General features: G+C 45.2%; 1 protein-coding gene across 2 annotated transcripts in view; it reads right to left on the reverse strand.

The window, feature by feature from the left end:
• MTCL1 (microtubule crosslinking factor 1) overlaps positions 1–19,138 on the reverse strand; it is a 108,439-nt gene that overhangs the window by 44,032 nt on the left and 45,269 nt on the right. Inside the window, exons 4-6 of one of the 2 annotated variants that reach the window (XM_086472543.1) lie at positions 6,955–7,014; positions 4,806–4,880; positions 1–1,028 (exon numbers count right to left, since the gene is read on the reverse strand). The exon at positions 1–1,028 is cut by the window's left edge and continues 298 nt beyond it. In XM_086472543.1, coding sequence (XP_086328669.1) covers positions 1–1,028; positions 4,806–4,880; positions 6,955–7,014 — 1,163 coding nt within the window. Of the gene's footprint in view, positions 1,029–4,805; positions 4,884–6,954; positions 7,015–19,138 lie in introns of both variants that reach the window. The other variant, XM_086472542.1, reaches the window with a different exon arrangement.

Here is a 19,138-nt window from a genome sequence, read left to right on the forward strand (position 1 = left end):
TGCACCTTTGCATCATAAATCAAGCTGTCCGTATCAGTGATAAGGCGATCCACGGTCCTTTCAAGCCGCTCAGCCTCACGTTTGATGTTAATTAAAGACTCTGTGTCCTCTTTCACTCTCATGAGCTCAACAGAGCACAAGTCACTGACTTCTGATGGCTTCCCACTCCCAAAACCTGACGTCTTCTCATAGACTTCTTCAGAATCACTCTCGCCCCCAATGGGACCCTCTCTCTTTGGCTGGGGCGGGCGACCCTCTTCACTGTCACTCTCCTTCTTCCCAGCATCGCTGTCAGCGTCACTGTCCCTAGGGCTGGAAGTACGCAGGCCCAGGTGAGAGGCAAGATCATAACGCTGGACATTGGACATCAGGACCCTGTTCTCATACTGGAGCTTCATCACTTTCCCGCTCAGCTCATTGATTTGCAACCTGGCTGACTTCAGCTCCTCTTGCAAGGTCCCGCCACACTTGGACGCCGTGTCATCCAACCAGCCTGGCTCCTGGCCCGGCTCAAACTTGAATTTGTTCAGCTCATTCGTTAGCTGCTTATTGTGATCCTCGATTTCGGAGATCGACCGCCTCAGCAGTTCTGCTTCCTCTTCCACGAACTGAAGGTGCCGGCGCAGCTCCGTGGCCGACTCCACAGAGTCGCCGTAGGGCGAGGTAGGAATGCTTGAAATATGGTCCCTGCTGAGACACTCTTTTTCGTACTGGCACCTCATATCCTCCATCTCAGCTTTAATCCCCCTGTTCTCCACCTCGAGTTCCACTATTTTTCTGCCCAGTATGTTGGCTTCCTCCTCCACCAGCTTCAAACGAAGCTTCAGCTCGGCCTCCCTGGTACTGGGCGGGCCCCCTGCCTCCCCAGTAGGCAGGGGACTGTCCACGTCTCCATAGATGGACTTGTACTTCTGGAGCTCCTGCTCCAGTTCGTCCTTCTCCCTCCCCAGTTTGGCCATCTTCTTGCGCATCAGCGCTGCCTCCTCTTTGGCAAACTGGAGCTGGCACTTCAAATCAGCGCTGTCCTCCTGCCAAGAATAATCATCCCCCCCCCAAAGATCATATTATAACAGAAGCACAATCAGTAGCTTATTTTCCAAAATCTCCACCTCCCCACCCGCTGAGCTGTATCTGTTAGGTATGCAAACAACACACAGACAGAGCTGCACAAACCACACAGTTGACACATTTCATGGCTTGGTCCTGGTTAAACTGGCAAAGCAGCTTGACCAGAGTTAAACAGGGCAGGGAAAAAAATCAATTGTGCCTCTGCAAGTGTTCAGTGATGCAAGAGTGCCAGTGCAGTATTTAGTTTTTCTCAAGTACTGAGCAAATTTTGTGGAAAATAATGACGCAGATGAAAAGGCTCCATGATTTGTTGGCACTTTCTGTTCCATTCACAACTAATGACATATTTGCTCTCTTTTAGCATCACAAAACAAAGACTACTCAGATGAATTTGCTCATCATAATCCCAAATCTCGGAGCTAAAAAGCACCAAAAAAGTGTGCTAAGATGCATGATTGCCTTGCAAAGTGAAGACTTTAATCACTCTGATCTCACGATGCTGGGAAATAGCTGAAGTGCCTAACCCGAATAGGAAGCACACTGTTGTCTCTGCTGCTGTTACTATTAAGATGGACCAGACGCAATCACTGTTTCTGGTATAGACAACTGTTCACAAGGGAGACTGCTGAAAACATGCAAAAAAGGAAAGAAAAATTCATTAAACTGGTCACATCCAAATCCATCCCATGTGAAAACCTGCATTTCTCAGGAAGCATCAGGGTATTAAATGAGAGTTTGATATTTTTTTTTGTGTGTTGGGCATTTAAAAGCACTGCATCTCAACTCAAATGAAAACTCCAGTGTGTATTGTGCTGAAATAAGAGACAAGGTTAAGTAAATTCTAAGCCGACAAACAATTTCTTTGCATGAATCACTTTCATGAATTGTCATGGAGATACAGGCACTTGGCCTCGTAAGAGACACATTTATCAGCATTAGCAGTATAATGGAAGGCAGGCTTTGAAAGATGATCTCTTGAGACAGCAGATTTCATCATTGTTGGTAGGCCATGTGGACACATGTGCAATTATCTATGGAAACTTCATTTCAGTCTCTGGAGCACTGTGATCTTTCACAAGCACCATTTTGTTATAGTTCCTAATAATGGCAACCAAATCCAGAAGAAAACATGACTGACTTTAATTGTTCACCCAGATCAGGCTATTAACAAAAAAAAAAAAAAAAAATTTACAAAACTAATTATGGCTCAGCAATCTCAGGAAATGATTTAATTTCTAAAGCACACATCTTTGCACATTGGTAACGATATCTTTTATGTTACCTAGATTAATATTTCTTCATTCTATTTAGATATATACTAATGGTGTCTTAATTTCGGCTATTAATAACTAAACAGCCAAAAAAATAATTGGTTGTATACTTCTGAATTCAGCTTTCTTACTGATTCTGCTCGGCACAGGTTGGGACTTTAAAATACTAAATAGTAAAAAAGTTACCTTAAATGTTAATAACATGATAGAGGTAAACAATGGTCAAAGTTTCTGTTAATACGTGGTTTTCAGCGATAACCAAGAATCAAACCCAACTGCATCAGTTGATCAGCTGACTGTTAAAACTCTGGTCGCTGTGTTTCTGGCACCAGAAATGTGAGTTTTCTATGAATGCAGTTGAGGTGCGTGTAATTGATTAGAAGCAGAGGCTCTAGAAGATAGGCTTGCTTTCCTCTCTATCGTCTTCTCACATACACACCCTTCTTTTTCACACATATATTTGCAAACTGCTTTTCTCTTTATAACTTGAACCTGCAAACTAAGTGTCAGATTAAAACCTGGCAAAGCTCCATGCAGCCTCCACTGCAGTCACTGTGAATTTTGGTTGCTCTGGCTGGCAAAGGCTGTATGATTAAAGCACCATCTTTGGTCAGGGCTGCACAATACATTACCTCTGTTTTTCCTCACATCGAGAATCAGTTTATCCCTGCAGCTGTAGGTTTTGCTTTTAGGGAAATACAAAGGTCACAGGGAAAGTTACAGCCAGACCAGTGCTGCACGTCAGAGCTCACAGGCGGGGTGATTACTCCCGTTTAGTTATTTACCTGTTAACAGCTCAGAAATATTCACATCTGACATTCTCCTTATTCTGTCTGTGTAATCCAGCATTCTTCCCCGTGCTTCTTGGCTGCCTTTGGCTGCAAGAGCCCAGTCACCAGTGGCACTAGCTGGCACCTCGCACCTCCCCGGCTGCAGGCAGCTGGACCGGTGCCCATGGGGAAAGGCCAGCCTGCCCATGGCCCTCTCCCCCAGCTGGGAGCACTAGGGGCCAGCTCCTCCCCAGGGGTCAGGAGGGGATCCAGCCTGACACCCCCTGTGTTTCAAGCAATATAAATAACAGCCACCGAGTCGCGCTCGGGACAATGCAAATGCACTTTGAAGCTTTTGGAGAAAAGGGAAAGGCTTCGGTGGGTTTGGAGTCAGGGCCCCAATATTTTTGCTCGGCATCACTGCACGACTCAATGTGTCCGTGGAGTTAGTGTGTTATTGTAGCAGGACAAAACCACCGTTAACTTCTTATAACAGCATTACTTTATTGCTAGGTTTTGTCTCAGAAAAAAAAGGATCACATTTGTAATTTTGTTTTTTTGCAAGAGCTGAAACAAACAAGTTTTTTTCGTTAAACAAACACAAGCCTCATACAAAACAACAGAGCTGATGGATGTTAATCTTGCCTACTAAATATGGATCTCATCTGGAAAGGTGAGAAAGATCTTCCCTGCTTCGCTGCCAGGGAACATGACTACTGAAAATCCCATTCCCCAGACAGCTTTTTTCCAATGGAAAAGAATGGTCAGGAGAGATTTATCAGCCAGATCTAAGCATGCCAGAAGGGTAGGACTCCACCTTCATGCATCTGTCCTTCTGAAACTTTGTGCACAGAAATATCAGCAATTTCTTGATCAGTGGAAACCAAGTAGAAACAGCAAGAGGGTGAGACACCCACACAGGCAAGTACAGTTCTGACATAGAAGGCAAACTAAGGAGAGGCCAGATCACCAAAATTAAGAACAGTCCTTTATCAGTTAAATCATGAATGAAAAGAAAGGGGGGCAGGGGGAAGGAGAATACAGTCTTTAAACCGTTTTGGAGGAACAAGAGGCTCAAATCCCAGGAGCTGAAAGCTAGGCTACGGCCAGCCTGACTGTATTTCACATCCAGTATGTGGACACTTTCCTAAAACGTGTACGTAGGGCAGACTGTATAGAAGAAGGAACGGCAGTGCAAAAATGTTCTGTCAGTCATGGTGCTAGTCACAGACTTCAAGAGCTCATAAAGGATAAATTGGAATTAATGATTACTGATAGCGATTATTTGCATGCAATAGCATCACCGCTCTGCATGGCACTTCAGAGGGATGTTAATGGAAAAAAAAGCAGAAAGAAAAAACCCAGATCCCTCCCTACAGGGTTTGCAGTCTAATTTAGACAAATGTAGAACATGGAGATAAAGAAATGAAACTTAAGGGAAAGGAATGAACTTAAATTCATTATGCAATGTAAATGATGTGATGAGAATGAAGAGCTGATCAAAAATTCTCAAATATGATATTTCTTTTCTGGCAAGAAGACACAAAGATAGAGACCAACGCCATCTCCTCTACCACCACCACCGGCTCGAGGGAACTGCCAGGCAGAAGATGGGTAAGCGGTTTTGGGGTTGCAAGTCTGACGACAGGGCAGTACGACCAGCACCCAAGCATCTGGCTGAGTGCCAGCCTCCTACCTTGCGCTGGAGAACCACTTTTCTTTGTGTTTTGGCTGGTGCCTGGTATTTTCCAAGAAGCTCCGTTTTGCAATTCTGCTGAATAAAAACTTTTTTCTTCAATATTGCTAGAGGTGGGTAAGCGCTACTATGAATTCTGCTTTTACACAACTTCAAGACAATCAATTTCACAGGTATTATTTACTCGGTGTGCCCTGTGGTGGGTGTGATGTTCCAGCTAATTTTCATGATGAGCTCTCAATAAGTAAAAACACCAGCCTTGCCATATGCTATACATATCTGTAAGCATGCAGATGCACAGAATCTAAGTTTGTGGTTGCTTCTCACTCACAAAACATGTAATGGGTATCTGAACTTATTTTAGTTATTTAGGGCAGCTGTCTCTGAAGAGCAGCATTTTGAACCTCCCGGGTTGTGTCTGTACCTACCCCTTTGGGCCATGTCCCAGGACCCGGCAGCTGTTTCACCAGGTTGGGCACTTGCTGTGGTGTACTCTGGCCTCAACCAGCACATACGTCTGAATGGATACCTGGGTTTGGAGACAGTGCTGGGTAACACTCTGGAGTTGGAGATAGCTAGGACATGCACCTATAGGCTGGGTCATGTCAATATAGAAGATTTCTTTTCTCAGTCTTTCCTACCCTAAAGAATTGCTGAGGAAAACTGAACGGCCGCCTTGCACAGTCCTGCTGCCATGGTTTTCATTTTCAAGCCCAAATCCCCTACTTGCAGGAGTTGCAATGTACATGTACAGTGTAAAGGTTTTTTTCCCCAGGTTGTTTGCAGGATCACTTCCCCACGTTGTGACTGGTGTAGAGCTGACCCATGGTTAGTTTTGTGAAGTCCTTTTTAAGGCTTTCTAAGGCGAACTACAGCTGCTCTAAATGCCTGGATTTGGGCGGAGGAAGCAAGCACAAAGAATCCATCCCCTCTGCACCACTCTGTATTTCCAGGAATGAGGAAAGGAAGGACAGTGCCGCCCACAAACCCCAGTGGACATAACCACGCCTTCACGTAGCTTCATCTGTAATCTGCATGTGTGTGGGCATATATACATTTCATCTATGTATTTTACAGACTTGCAGAAAAACAAACTCTCTGACCTGACGAGTTAAATAATTCTCCGTGGCAGGTGCTGCAGGAAGAAAGCCCAGTGCCCCATTTGAAGGTTTGATTAATCCGTGCTTGTATCGGCTCAGCAGGGACGCTCGGTCTGCTGTGTGTGCTGGGAAAGCAGGCTGCAGCCCCTGGCCACCATGAGCCCCCAGTCTGCCCACTCAGCTGCCTGCCCTATCCACTCAAGTGCAACATATTGTAATGATTTATTACGGTTATTACTCCAAATCAATGGATTTTAAGACTCCATTGACTCGGAGACAACCTGTAGGTCTCAGCTGTGTGCACTGAGCCTGCCGAGGGGGCAGCAGGGGAAGTGCAACCTTTCTCTAATGAAGGCATGATGTCGCTCTTGGCTCCTTTCACAACATGGTGAAACACTATCCCCATCTCTCTGGCTATAAACAGTAACTGTACGGGAGCCGGGAAAAGCTTTAACTCCTACAGTCAGCACAAAAAGCAGAGGAAACCGGGCAGACTGCTTTCCCGAGAAGGTTCAGCCTACAGGGTTTCAACAAAACCAGTGTCCAAAGGGAGACCGAGTGGGTGACTTAGGATCTGCCTTGTACCTCAGTTTCAGGGAGCAAACTTCATGTGCTGCCCACCCCAACACCAGGGACAGATCAAACCCCGGGCTGCGACACGAGAGCTGGCGAGGTGTTGTTGCAGTGTGCAAACTGCGTTCCCTGCCAAGACGCTCATTAGCACAAAATCTTTGGCACCGCTTATAAATTTAGTCAATCCCTAAGCTGCGATCCAATTACTTTGTGAGGCAAGGTGATTTTCTCTTCTTGTAGAAAACCTGCAGCCTGAATTTATGGATACAAGCACAATGAGCCCGAGAAGCTGCATGGTTTAGAGATCACACTTGTGTCCTAAATTGCTTCTACATTATCTCTGGGAGGTCTCAGTAGATTAAGGCCTAATTGCACTCTAGTTAATGTGCCTGACGGCCCTGTCAACACCCGTAAAAAGAGATTTTGAGTTTTATCATGTGATTTTGCTCAAAATTGCACATTTGTGAAAACCATACCTGGGTAAATGCCTTTTTTTCTTTGTGCATTTCTCTGCTCCCTCTTCTCTTCAGGGAACTCTGCAATAGAAGCAATGCTGAGTTATTGATAAGCTAAACACAAAGACTGCAGGTTTGGCAGGGCTCACCACTATAAAACTAATTCAGAAGAAAGCAAGAATATTCTCCCCAGCAGCTGGGGATTTAATTTTTTGTATAGTCACTAAAACTCCAAGATAATCAGTGCCTTATCATTGAATTTTTCAAAGCACAAAATTTCCCACCAAAAAAAGGGAACAAAATTAGTTAAAAGTTCACAGAGGGAAAAAATACGCCCTCTTTTCTTCTCTGGACCACCACAATTTTTGGCAAAACTTTCTTTTTGCTTGGGGCAATGATTTATGTTTGATTAATCCAGGGCAGAAGTCCAAGAATGTTACTCACAGTGGATGTGAAACACATTGTGGAAACCTCAGAGGAAAGCAATGCCCCAAAAAAAGGGAAGGACACGCATGTTTAAGCTATGTGGTATAACATTACTGGTTAATCCATGCTAACAAATGTACTGAGGAGGCCAGATAAAGACCAGGTAATTCCTCAGGTATTTCTGAATTTACGTTATAAATTAGATTTGATCAGCTTTGCAAATCTTTAGATCCCTTTATAAGCAGATCCCTTTTTAAGACATGGAAATGATGTCATCACCACTGCTTGGTTTTCAGAAACCTCTCAGCACCCAAATGGAAAAGCACAGTTTTCCTGAGAAGCAGGAGGTGGAGCGCCATCAGGACATCACCAGTGTTTGCACTGACCTGTGTCTCAGGACCAAATTCAAACTGGTGTGAGCTGGATCTCTGTAGAAAAGGCATAAATTTGACGTTTGCAGGCGGAAGTATCAGAGGGGAATGACAGATATTAGGCAAAATAGTGAGAAGCTAGAAACTGCAGAGTCATTTGAATTGAAAGCTGGCCGTATTGCTCTGTCTGAGCCCAGAGCCTGAAGGCTGATACTCCCCAGCAATCCCCCTGACATCGTGGCCTCTTTTGTTCACTACTTCTGTTTATATTTGCTTTGCCGGGGACAATTTCCAGCTGAGGTGAAGCCCAGGCTGTCATGGGCTTGCCCACAGCGTGCCTCCCCTCTGGCCCATGCGATGGAGCAGCGTGCCCGGACCAGCACCAGCTCCTGCATCTGATGGGCTAAATCCTGGCCTCTGTAACCCACACTAACCCAGCGCTGCAAAACATGAGCCCAGCGAAGAGGAAGGGAAAGGAGGGAGAGGCATCCTGTTAATTAGCTAAGTCCAGTCTCATGCCCAGGCGTCAGCTGGCAGAAAACACGATGTGAGCTTGGAGACCAGCACACCCCCCCCGCCCCTGCAAATCCTAACCGAAAGCTTGCCGTGGCTTTGTGGTTTCTGACTGTTAAGCTATGCAGCTACTGCAAATTATAATTATTGCACGCTAAGACAAATCTCTCCTTCTGCTCTTTGTTATACACAGTTAAGTAGTTAAAACCCATTCATACACGGCACCATATGCCCAAGACATACTACAGTTTATTTTTGCTAATCTGCTCTCTACTTTAATCCAGCGATTTCCTATAACTAATGAAGCTGAGTAAGAGAAATGTTTTTTTCTGGATACTGAAACAGTTTAATGAAAAAAGACTTTAAACACTAAAAACATAATATGAAAACCTGTTACACAAGCTTAGCCAGGATAAACAGCTACTGGTTTGGGTTTTTTTTTAATGTGATGTTATTCTGGGAGTAGATACGAAACTGAAAGCAGTCACCAGTCAGCAGCATCATGCCCCAGCATGCAAGATGGGTCACTATGGTTGAAGAGATTTGGGGCATAGCCCTGGCCCTCACACACTGATCCGTGTGACTTCAAGCAAGAGTAGCTTGAGCAAGAGAAGGTTGCATGATGTAGCAGTTACCAGTCACACTAGAAATGCAAAACCTTTTGTCAAATACTAAAAACCTCTTGCTCTTACCTGTAGGCAAAAGGTTACACTTAGACACATCCAGCTTGAGAAGCCAGGGGATGCAAACACATGAGCTATGGTGTGCAAGAGAAAGTCATAAAGCCTTTGCTCTGTTGTACAGGACAATACTTTGAAAATGAGGGGAAGGGAATTAAAACTTAGGTAGGAGACATGGATCACAGGCTGAGAAACAGGCAGGTAGTGATCCGGCTTTGGAAGCTGCAAGCTCCACTTCTCATGGAAAAAATGGATTTCACAGATCCGGACTAACAAGTTTGTAACGTACTGCCCTAGATGGGGCCTTGCTTTAAGCATTTTCACACTGTCCTGGTTGGATTTGCATAAGAACAACCTTCTGATCAGTGCTCAGCTGGGAGATTGCTTTGTATTTCCATAAGGCAGAGACTCAACCTTAGGCTGAGTCTGTCCTCAGTGTAAGAAAAAGAATGTGATATTTACCTCTGGGGGCCACCAGTGGATTACAGGGAGAAACCTCCCTCCCACGTGTCAGTGGAGGACTAGAAAGACAGGCATGGCAACAAGGGACTGCCTGACCAAATCCCCCTAAGCCCTACCTGAGAGCAAGGAAAGATCTCCATTTCACCACTGTGGGACTAGGCTGCACGTGTGTATGAAACATCAACCAATACAGCTGATATTTCAGTTGGACTAAGGGCAGAGGGTGCCGCTGCAAGAAGTGGATGGAAAGTGCTACAAGATTAAATGATTTAAAATGTAAACTGGTGCAATAAAGGAGCATTTCTCTTTGATGTACAGGAGATTGGCATTAGATGCTGATACGAATTAATGCTAGAAGGAACAATTCTATACTACTTTTTATACTTAAGAGACCAACCAGATTTGGCTGTCTACCAAAAAGCCTTTCAGTGATGGTTAAACAAGATTTTATTAGTCCTTTGGTTAACACAGTCTCTTAGGAAAGAGGTTACTCACTGGACATTTTCTGCCTTCACAGTTTCATTGCAGTTTGATTGTCACCACACCTCTTGGTTACAAGGAGAACTATTTTATGGGGATAAAAAATTACCCGGTGTTTTAAAAGTTAAACTTCCCATGGATGTAGCAACCACAGTATTAACAGCAGGAAGAGACACAATTATTTTCACCTTCCCTAGCACCCTAGCATAGACAGGAAGAGATAATTTGTGTCTTTCAGCGAATTACATTTTTAACAAGTCTGAGAATAGTCCTGCAAACTGAGCAGTGAAAGCAAGACTACCCATGTCGGGAACGGTAAGCAGAAGTCAATGCACTGGAATCAGAGGTTGAGCAAGACATGGAAATAAAGTTTGAGTTAAGAGCAATCATACATGTAAACACATGATATGACCCAAGTTTTCATACTGAGGCAAGTGCTGAGTAGGATGAGCATAAAGCTGTGAACAGGCGGCAGTAGAGAAGGACTTGGAAAATAAGAAGAAGGAACCAGGAGTCCCTGAAGACCTGCCAGCCTGTCACTTTATTCACTGCCATTAAGAGAAGCAAGTCATTTTGGGTGCAGTCTGGCATCTGCAGGCAAGCGTGGGCCTGCTATCATATGCGCATCAAATTGAACCTGCAAAATCAAGTAGTCAGCCATTGAAGTGACAATGTCTGCAACTTAAAAACAAGGAGGCTGGCTTGCAAAGTCCAGCCCTGAAGGCAATTTCCATCACTGTGATGTGTGAGGAATTATGCATGAGCATCACTGGGCCTTATGAGCTGTATCAATAATGTTCCATGTGCAAGGAAGGCTTGCTACTGATTGCTTTGAAATGGATAATCACAATTTTCATTTGCATTCATTAGAAAACACTGCCTGTGAGAGATCTGACAGTACTCAAAAAGAAAAAAAAAAAAAAAAAGCACAAGTGACCAAATCCAGTTGCTCTAAATAATACAGCAGTAGGTGAAGCAGACTGCTTTCAGATGAGTGGTATCTGCAAGGCTAACAGCTTCAGAGTTGCACATTGGCATTTCATAGAAAGAGCTAACTTCTTGTGAGCCGTTGAACACTCTCGTGTTCAAGAATGAACAAAACATCCAGAGAGACGTAATCTCTGCCCCACAGTACGTGACTCACTGGGAGATCTTGCCAATGGACCAACTCTTTCATAGTGGTTCCTCTCCAAGAAACACCAGTGATTTAAATGAAGGTAATTCTGCTTGGCATGAACATGAATCAGAAGAAAACCAGATCCACTTGTAACAGATGGTCAGAAGGTGGATTTATCCCCAAGTGATATAAACCAGCATTCATTAACTGCATCGCTAATCACTGCTCAGGAATGCCTCACTGCAAGCATTTTCCAGGCGCTGTGCAGGACCGCATGGGAAGATTATGGCAGAGGATGAAAAAAGCAGGGGATCTCCGTGCTCCTTCTCCGGCAACACCCCTCCACACAAATCCAGCTCCACTGGCTGTTGCAGTCAGTTTCCCTCTCAATGTTTGCAGCTTTGGACTTGCCAGACCCTGATATTGAGGGGGTGCATGATTCCCCTTCATCTCACTGCTTCAGAGCTACCCCCGCTTGCCCAGTTTGGTAGATAAAAAACCCTTTGTGCAGAGCTCTGTCACTCTCATACCACTGATGAATAAACTCTTCTAACAAGTGCAGCACTAAAAGAACATGACCAGGATCTGTTTCTTTAAGAGGGCCAGCTTTCAGCTATCACACTGCAGCTTTCTGAAATCTCCTTCCCGGTACTGCTACCTGCCCATTTGGTGAAAAGCAATCATTTCCGATTTCTGTAGCAACATCCCTTTTCTTATTGGTAGGACAGGATGGCTTTCCATTCTTTCTTAAGGCCTGAAGTGTCTCTAAATTCCAAGTATCCAACTGAAGTTTTGCTTTGCTGCCATCCCCTGCGTCTGTATTACAACGGCTGTGCAGTGAAAATGCAGTGACAGTCCATGTGGACTCTTGTACCTATCTACAGGATGGTTAATGGAACTGGAAAATACAATGAAATTCTAATTGCTTTCCTATTGCTGTAGGCCCTTGAAAAAGATATCTCACCAAGACCTGATAAAGCTGGGTTTGACGCAAGTGATCTATATCAGCGTTCATTCCCATGTGTGTTTCATTTACTAGAAACCTCTAAATACCACGATATTCATCATTCACATGACCTAGCAAAGCAAGCCATGTCTGAAATATCATAAGCATTACAGTTCAGGATAAAAGCCATCCCTTGAGTAAAAAAGCAGCAAAGCACACTAGCTTTCAGCACCAGCTTAAATTTCCCTAACGCTGCATTACTCTATTGTACTAAGCTTATGAATAGGGGCTTTGGAGGAGCCTCTTTCTTTTGCCTCTTACTACGAACACACGGCACCGGCTGTCTCTCACGGCTGCCTGGTGCCCTTTGCATGCGGGCTGATGCTGTTGTGATATTAGCTGGCTTGGTGTTTACAAATAATTTGGTGTGACAGGTCTGGGAGCGTGCTGCGGGGAGGGAAGCAGCAGGGTTGCACCCACTGTCTGAAGCCCTGCAAGGTGAGATGGCAGCTCTCGGGCGGATGGGAGATAGCTGGGCTGGCTCAGTGTTCAGTTCACAGCACTTCACTTAATATTTGGTCAGTGGAGGCTGACAAGGTGACCTGAAATCAATATAATAATTCTTATTAATATGATAATTATTTAATAATTATAGTAATAATTGCTAACAAATTACATCCCAGTGGTGTAATAATTGCTATTAACATAATAAATTAAATCCTGCAACAGACAGCTGAGATCTTAAACTCTAAAAGGTGTATCACTGTCTTATGCAGTGCTTCTGCCCAAACACTTTTCTTAATAACTTTCTAAGTTCATTAAAATGCATTTTACAAGTCCCTGTCTTTCCCATTTTGTTAAGACATAAAAAATCCAAATTACACCACGTGTCACGATATATAAAGAAAATTTTAAGACACTGAGACCAGACTTCTGGGTGGTTTTGGGACCTATTTCAGGTGCAGAAAACCAGAGAGAAGCCAGGTAGATTGCTGCAGACACCGCTGCTTCTCCCCCTCCTGCTACACCGGTGCTGCGAGGCTGATGGGCCGGGAGCAAGCGCGTCCCTCCAAGCCTTGTGACCCCTCCGTCTGCACAGCCGTTAAAGGGGAGTTCCCCACGCTGTGCCCGTCCCTTAACCCCACATCACAGGCACGCTTGCCAACCCTCCGCCGAGGCACCACCTCGCTTCCAGCCCCTGCGCCACAGGAGGAAACCGCAGCCACACGTCCCTCGCAGCCCTGCCAGGCAGGACCGGCAGCAGCACCACCCAGCAGCAGGGGGTTGCAGCCAGGCCTCTACTTCTCCATCTCCCACCATATTACGTCCATCATGCCCACGGTGACGTGTGCTAGCTGGGACCACCCGCCCTCCCCTCCCCGCCAGCGCAAGAGGCAGAGGCAGCACCCCGAATTCCCCGACATCAGCCGAGCCACAGCCATCGAGCACCAGCCCGCTCCTGCGCCCTGCAAACGGGCCATGAGCCATGCCAGCTCGTACCCCTTTTGGAAAGAGCTTGTTCAAGAGCCGGGCCTAATCCGAGCGGTATGTGCTGCGCTGACATGGCCTGAGCCCTCTAATTACCTCGTCAGTGTCACACTGTAGCAGACAGCCCGTGAAAAATGTGCCGGGTACTACATACATACAGAAAGAGACCTGCCCCGAAACGGTGTGCCACTGGGAATAGTACTCCTTCTCGGCCATAAAACCCTACGTAACGACACACACCTGGTGCCCGCAGCCCAGGCCAGGCTTCAGTGGGCCGAGTGAGAAATGGTGTCCCTCGCCAGGAGGGCAGGCGGCCAGCCCTGCGGCCAGCGGTGCCAGCTGGGGCTCTCCTCTCCACCTCTCTGGACAAAACATGGGTTGCAAAACTCCTGGAGAAGACGAAACAACTTGCATGACTCTTTTAATCCCTTTTTTGCTCTTGTGATGAAACTTACTGCAGCAGCCTGGGCAAATTAGACAACTGCTAGAGAAAGCAAGCCCTTGGAAACAGCCCCCGGCACACCTGCTCGGCCATCCGCCATCCACATCGCACGGCTTGGCATCGCCCGACGCGAAACGCAGACTGACTGAAAACAGAGGTGAACCGCGCTCCCCTTCCTCTTCTCCCTGAAAAAATGCATTAAATCCCAAATCTTCCCTGAAGGACTGCAGCACACGCACTGCTGTCATGTCACAGGCCTTTCAGTTGGGAGCTGCTGGCGAACCGAGTCTGGCTTTACAAAATGGGACTGCAGGCCAGGCAGGGCTCAGAGAGGGGATTAGGAGTTCACATTCCCCAAGGAAGACAATGTGAGAGCATCTACTGCTGATCAATGCACACCCAGCCTGGCATTTCCTGTAGCACAGAAAATCTATTACAGGCATAAACAGCTTGGTGTGGTTTGGTTTTTCAGAAGTCCAAGGCGGCAGTATATGCACAGGGATAGACACCTGCTCTCCAATTGCAGAGAGAGAGCCAGCTCATTCTCTGCCACCAAGAGCATTTAGAAAGCAATGCTACATAGCTGGTGGCCCCAGTCTCAGGGCAACCTCCAGCACACTGGAGAAACAAACTGGAGAGTCTGACGGTGATGGGACAAAGCAGAGTTAGACATGATTTGGACAGTGCTGGTAAAGGACAGGAGGGGAGCTGAGCAAAGACCCAAGCTCGTACTAGGTCAGGAGGTTACTGGACCAATTTATGGCACTGGGAGAGGGAGCTCTGCAAACTCTGTAGTATTCCAGGTATAGCGTAAAGAGCAAATCTCACAGATTTTTTTTTAAAAAAGAGTATTTTTGGAAGTCTTTTTGCAGAGAAAGATATTCAGAGCTGCACAACATCTGTGCTTTCCACACTAACAGATCGACAGCTACAGGATTGTTTTTCACATTGGGGATGGAAAGAAAAATTTTCCTTGAGCAGACAACTATTAGTACAAGCATATTCAATCTCCTCGGGATTAGAGCAACTTGCTGCTTCTATAAAGTATTAAATGAAATTCTAAAGAGGCAGAGAGATTAAAGGCCAACTGCAATGATCCCCAATGAACATGTCCCAGATAGTTTTGTAATCCTCAGTTGCCTGTCTATTATTTCACAACTTTAAGGACACTGCACTCTGAAAAAGGGATTTATAAAAATAGAGCAAAAAGACAGCAAATTCACACTTCAGTGGCTGGTGACATTTTTGAACCTCAAATAGCTGCTACCTGTGACACACTTTCCTACACGTCATTCAACGCACACAACCATTTACCAACAGGTGACGGGCCACCCCCAAGACATCCCTATTCAGCAAGCCAGAGGAGTCACAGTTCAAGCACAAATAAAGTTAGTTCTGCTACAACGAATAAAGCCATCAATTATAGGAATGAAATTCAAGCCAGACTGTAGCACTTGTAACTAAGAAACAGTGAAGCCCAGGCCAGGGCAGGCACAGATGACGAGTAGGGGACGGAGCTCCTGTGAACACGTCAGCCCGCTAGTGAGCTGTAGCACACGATGCTCCAGGAGCAACAGTGCAACGTCCACCCGCTCTCCCAACGCATTCTGCAGGGCAAGAGTTACCTTCGTAAGAAGGGAGAAAACTGCTAGGCTATCGACGAGCCCAACTGCAGCTGGAAATGGCCAAGAGGGAAAGAAATTGTTAGGAGAGAGTATAATCCAAAAAGCTGCATTTCCTTCATAAAATGAGTCTATAAAGACGTGTCAGCAGTAACCCTGTAAATACCAGACGAAAAGTGCTACATGATGGATATAGCCTCACAATGACATGCTTGGAAAGGAGTGTAACAAGCCCAAGCAGGAACATAGTGCTTTAAACACTAAAATCAAAAATGCACAGAAAAATTTTGAAGGCACCACAGATGTCAACAGCAAACTATTCTGGCGTGAAGCATATTTCTGAGAAGACCCCAGTCTGAGAAGGTATATGAGTTATCCTTAACCATTTTGCCTGCTCCTGGGGCTGGGCCATGACTGCCTGGGAACTTGTTCCCATTGCTTGCAGGGAGTGGGGCGACTCTGGGAATGTGCAGGAGCTGTGCTCTTCCACAATACTGCTGCTTTGAAGCCAAAATGAGCCGCCTCGGCTCCTTGCCAGGATTCCTGGTCACTGCCTCCAGACATGGAGGGATACTCTAACCCCAAGGACCAAAGCACAAAATGAAAGGCATATTTTGCATTTCTAGGTCTTATGTGGGGAAGGGAGACCCAGGAGAGGGTCTTCACCCTCTCAGACCTCCAAGAGCAGCTCCTAGGGAGACGGTGAAAGTGTGGGGTGAGATAACACTTCTTGGTCTGCTCTGTAACTCCTGGGAAGGACAGACGGCTTTCCCATCCCTCAGCGCAGGAGCTGACTGCCCTGAGCCTCCCCACTGCAGTGCCTCAGCGCTTCAGGCTACTGGTTTCTGGGGAGGTGACAGTGCTCAGCACCTGCCCAAAGGAGGAATTTGCAGCTTCAACTTTGTTGGTATTCATCCCTCTCTAAACGCATCCTATTTGGGGCCTAACTGCTCTACTTTGGATACAGATTTGCTATGAAGCACAATGTTTTATCTGTTTTTCCAAAACAGAACAGCAGAGAGAAAGAGGATGACCCATTTATATTCCCTTAAATCAGAAAAAGGATTAGTTTCCAGACCACTCAAGTAGCAATAATCCAAGGCAAAAATCTTTATTCAAGCAACATATTGATTTTAGGACACGTGACTAAGGGACTTGGATCATCACTTCTTACTTTGTTATATGAATGAAACATTCCAAAAATGGATCAGGATGTATTTGCTCGGACATGTGCTCTTTTTCCTCACTATATATTATCCCCACATTTTTGTTTTTTCTAATTCATGACTTCCAACTTTCATCACTCCTCTTGGCAATTCAGTCTCTGCTTTACGTACTCCTGATAGGGGAAGATGTCTCATCTCTGAGAACTCACCCTGCTGTCCTCTCTGCCTCTCTTACTAATACCTAAACAAGCACAAGAAGCCTAAAATGGCAGTATGGATGTAAGTTTTTTTAAAAATACAATCATTTTGCCTTGTAACACCCCATGTTTCCATTCCCCTGTGTGGGGAGAGCTGCAGGCACACAGCCAGGGCTGGTTCTCAGGAGCTTCTTCTGCATAAGAAACCTTGTACCCTCCAGAAACTGGATGACCTACCAGAGCAGTGCAGAAGGTCACCACAGCCAGAACCAGCCCTGAGCCAAGGCAGCAAGCAGGAAGGGACCATGTCTGCACCGCATTAGGCTGCTTGGGAAACTTCTCTTTGACTATTTCCTAACCTTTCGAGTGACTGAATTCGTAACCCTAGTCACGTTGTACACAGTATTTTTATTATTATAATTATTATGATAACAAATGAAAACTGACAGCACTTGGGTTTGATGGCTTTCTCTCAAAGTTTATAAAATTACGCCTTTTTCTTTGTACTTTTATACACCTGCTGTAAAATGTGCATTTTGCTTATGATATATATAATTCATTGATGAAGTGGCAGAATCCCACTCCAGCTACTTGGATTGTGTTGCTGCAATCCAATCCCAAAACCAGAATGAAATACGAAAAAGGTGAGTGGCACTATTGACTTTACAGTCTCTGAAAGCTGATGCGAGTTGGTGTGTCCTCGATTGTAACCATGCACCGAAAGACGTAAATTAGAGGGAAGAGCTTACTGATCCCATTTGCACAGCTTGTTGATGCTGCTGCTGAGTAAAAGAGGTGTCTGAAGATGATTCGAGAACCAGCTTCTGAAAAATCATTTTTAGACAGTAACTCCAAAGTCCTTCTAATCTCTGGGTACTTCTCATGCCGAAGTACATCAGAGCAGGAACATACTTATATGCTTTGTTTTTGATTTGCCTACTCCGAAGAACCTCTTCATATGTGGAAAGCTTTGCAAAGCACTCAGGAAGCACAAGGCAGCAATGGCATGCTCCTGCTGGGGACAGCAGGCTGCAAAAATATTCATGGGAAGTACCTTTTTACTATACTTCTTGACCAAAAAGAAAAGGAGGCCCTTTTTTACAATAAATCAGCATATGAAGTACAGGGATTTAACCATATACAAATGGCTAACTACCAGATACCACTGGGGAATATAATTCTGTGTGAAAATCACATCAATCTCCACTTTTTAATGATTTTTTTTTTCAAAAAATCTCACATTTTCATTAACTTGGTCTAAGCCTCTGCCTTCTCTCAAACAGAAGTTTGTAGGAGACTGGACAGCATAGAGGGGTTGCTGCAGAGAGGTATCTAATGGTCACTAATCCACGACTACTGTTGTTCTACTGTGATTAAAAGTAAGGCAGCAGGGATGCCTGATGAAAGAACATGATCAGGTCAAGTCCTGAAGCCACACCAAGCCTGACAGTCAAGAATACAAATCTAGGATTATTTTGAAAAGCCTGAAGAAACAGCAAGTGCAGATTTGTTAGGGGACTTGATAAACCTTCACCTCTTTTCTCTAACTAGCAAAGCAGAACAGAGAGGAAAGAAAAAGGAAAAAACTCAAACCATCTAGCTAAATATTCTTTTTCTACCACTGGTCAAGGCAAGGGTTCCCAAAAAGCTGTTACTCTCCTGGTAACAACAAAATGGAAATGTCTGAGCTACATCGGTGGATGAGCTTTTGAAACACGGCAACTAAAAGCAGAATATGCTTTACCCCAGCCTGGGAGTAGAAGATGCATGACTACAAATAATATGTGTGCATCAGAGTGAATAATGGCAGCCCAGTGGAAGGGCTGCCAGACAGCCGCAATATTTTCAGATCATTATTTCTCAAATGGCAGAAACTATTACAATGAGGAAATTCATGCATTTTTCATTTTTCTAATTAAAACACAAAAACTGTTTCTCTCTACCACTTAATTAATTGCTTGCTCTTTCCTTCTGTGTCCTCAGCCACCTGGAAAAAGCAGATCCTTGCAGCTAAGCTATTTCTTAGCTGAGGGCCCACCCTATCTCAAAGGGTGCTGCCGTGTCAGTGGTTAAAGTAAGCGCACGAATAGCTGCCTTTGAGATTCCCACAGCAAAAGAACCACATAATTTGAATTCCTGGTGGTCCTAAAGCGGGCATGCTGACGTTGCTACCTGGGTGCATGCTCTGCCCACTGACCGAAAAAGCAGGGGAATGAAACTGCTTGTGGGACTGATGGGCCAATGAGGCTGCTGATTACCAGTGAAAATTTCATGTGATCGCAGCTTTTATGGAGG

Source organism: Leptosomus discolor, chromosome 13 (genome assembly GCF_034619465.1).
Source record: "Leptosomus discolor isolate bLepDis1 chromosome 13, bLepDis1.hap2, whole genome shotgun sequence".
Lineage (NCBI taxonomy): Eukaryota > Metazoa > Chordata > Aves > Leptosomiformes > Leptosomidae > Leptosomus > Leptosomus discolor.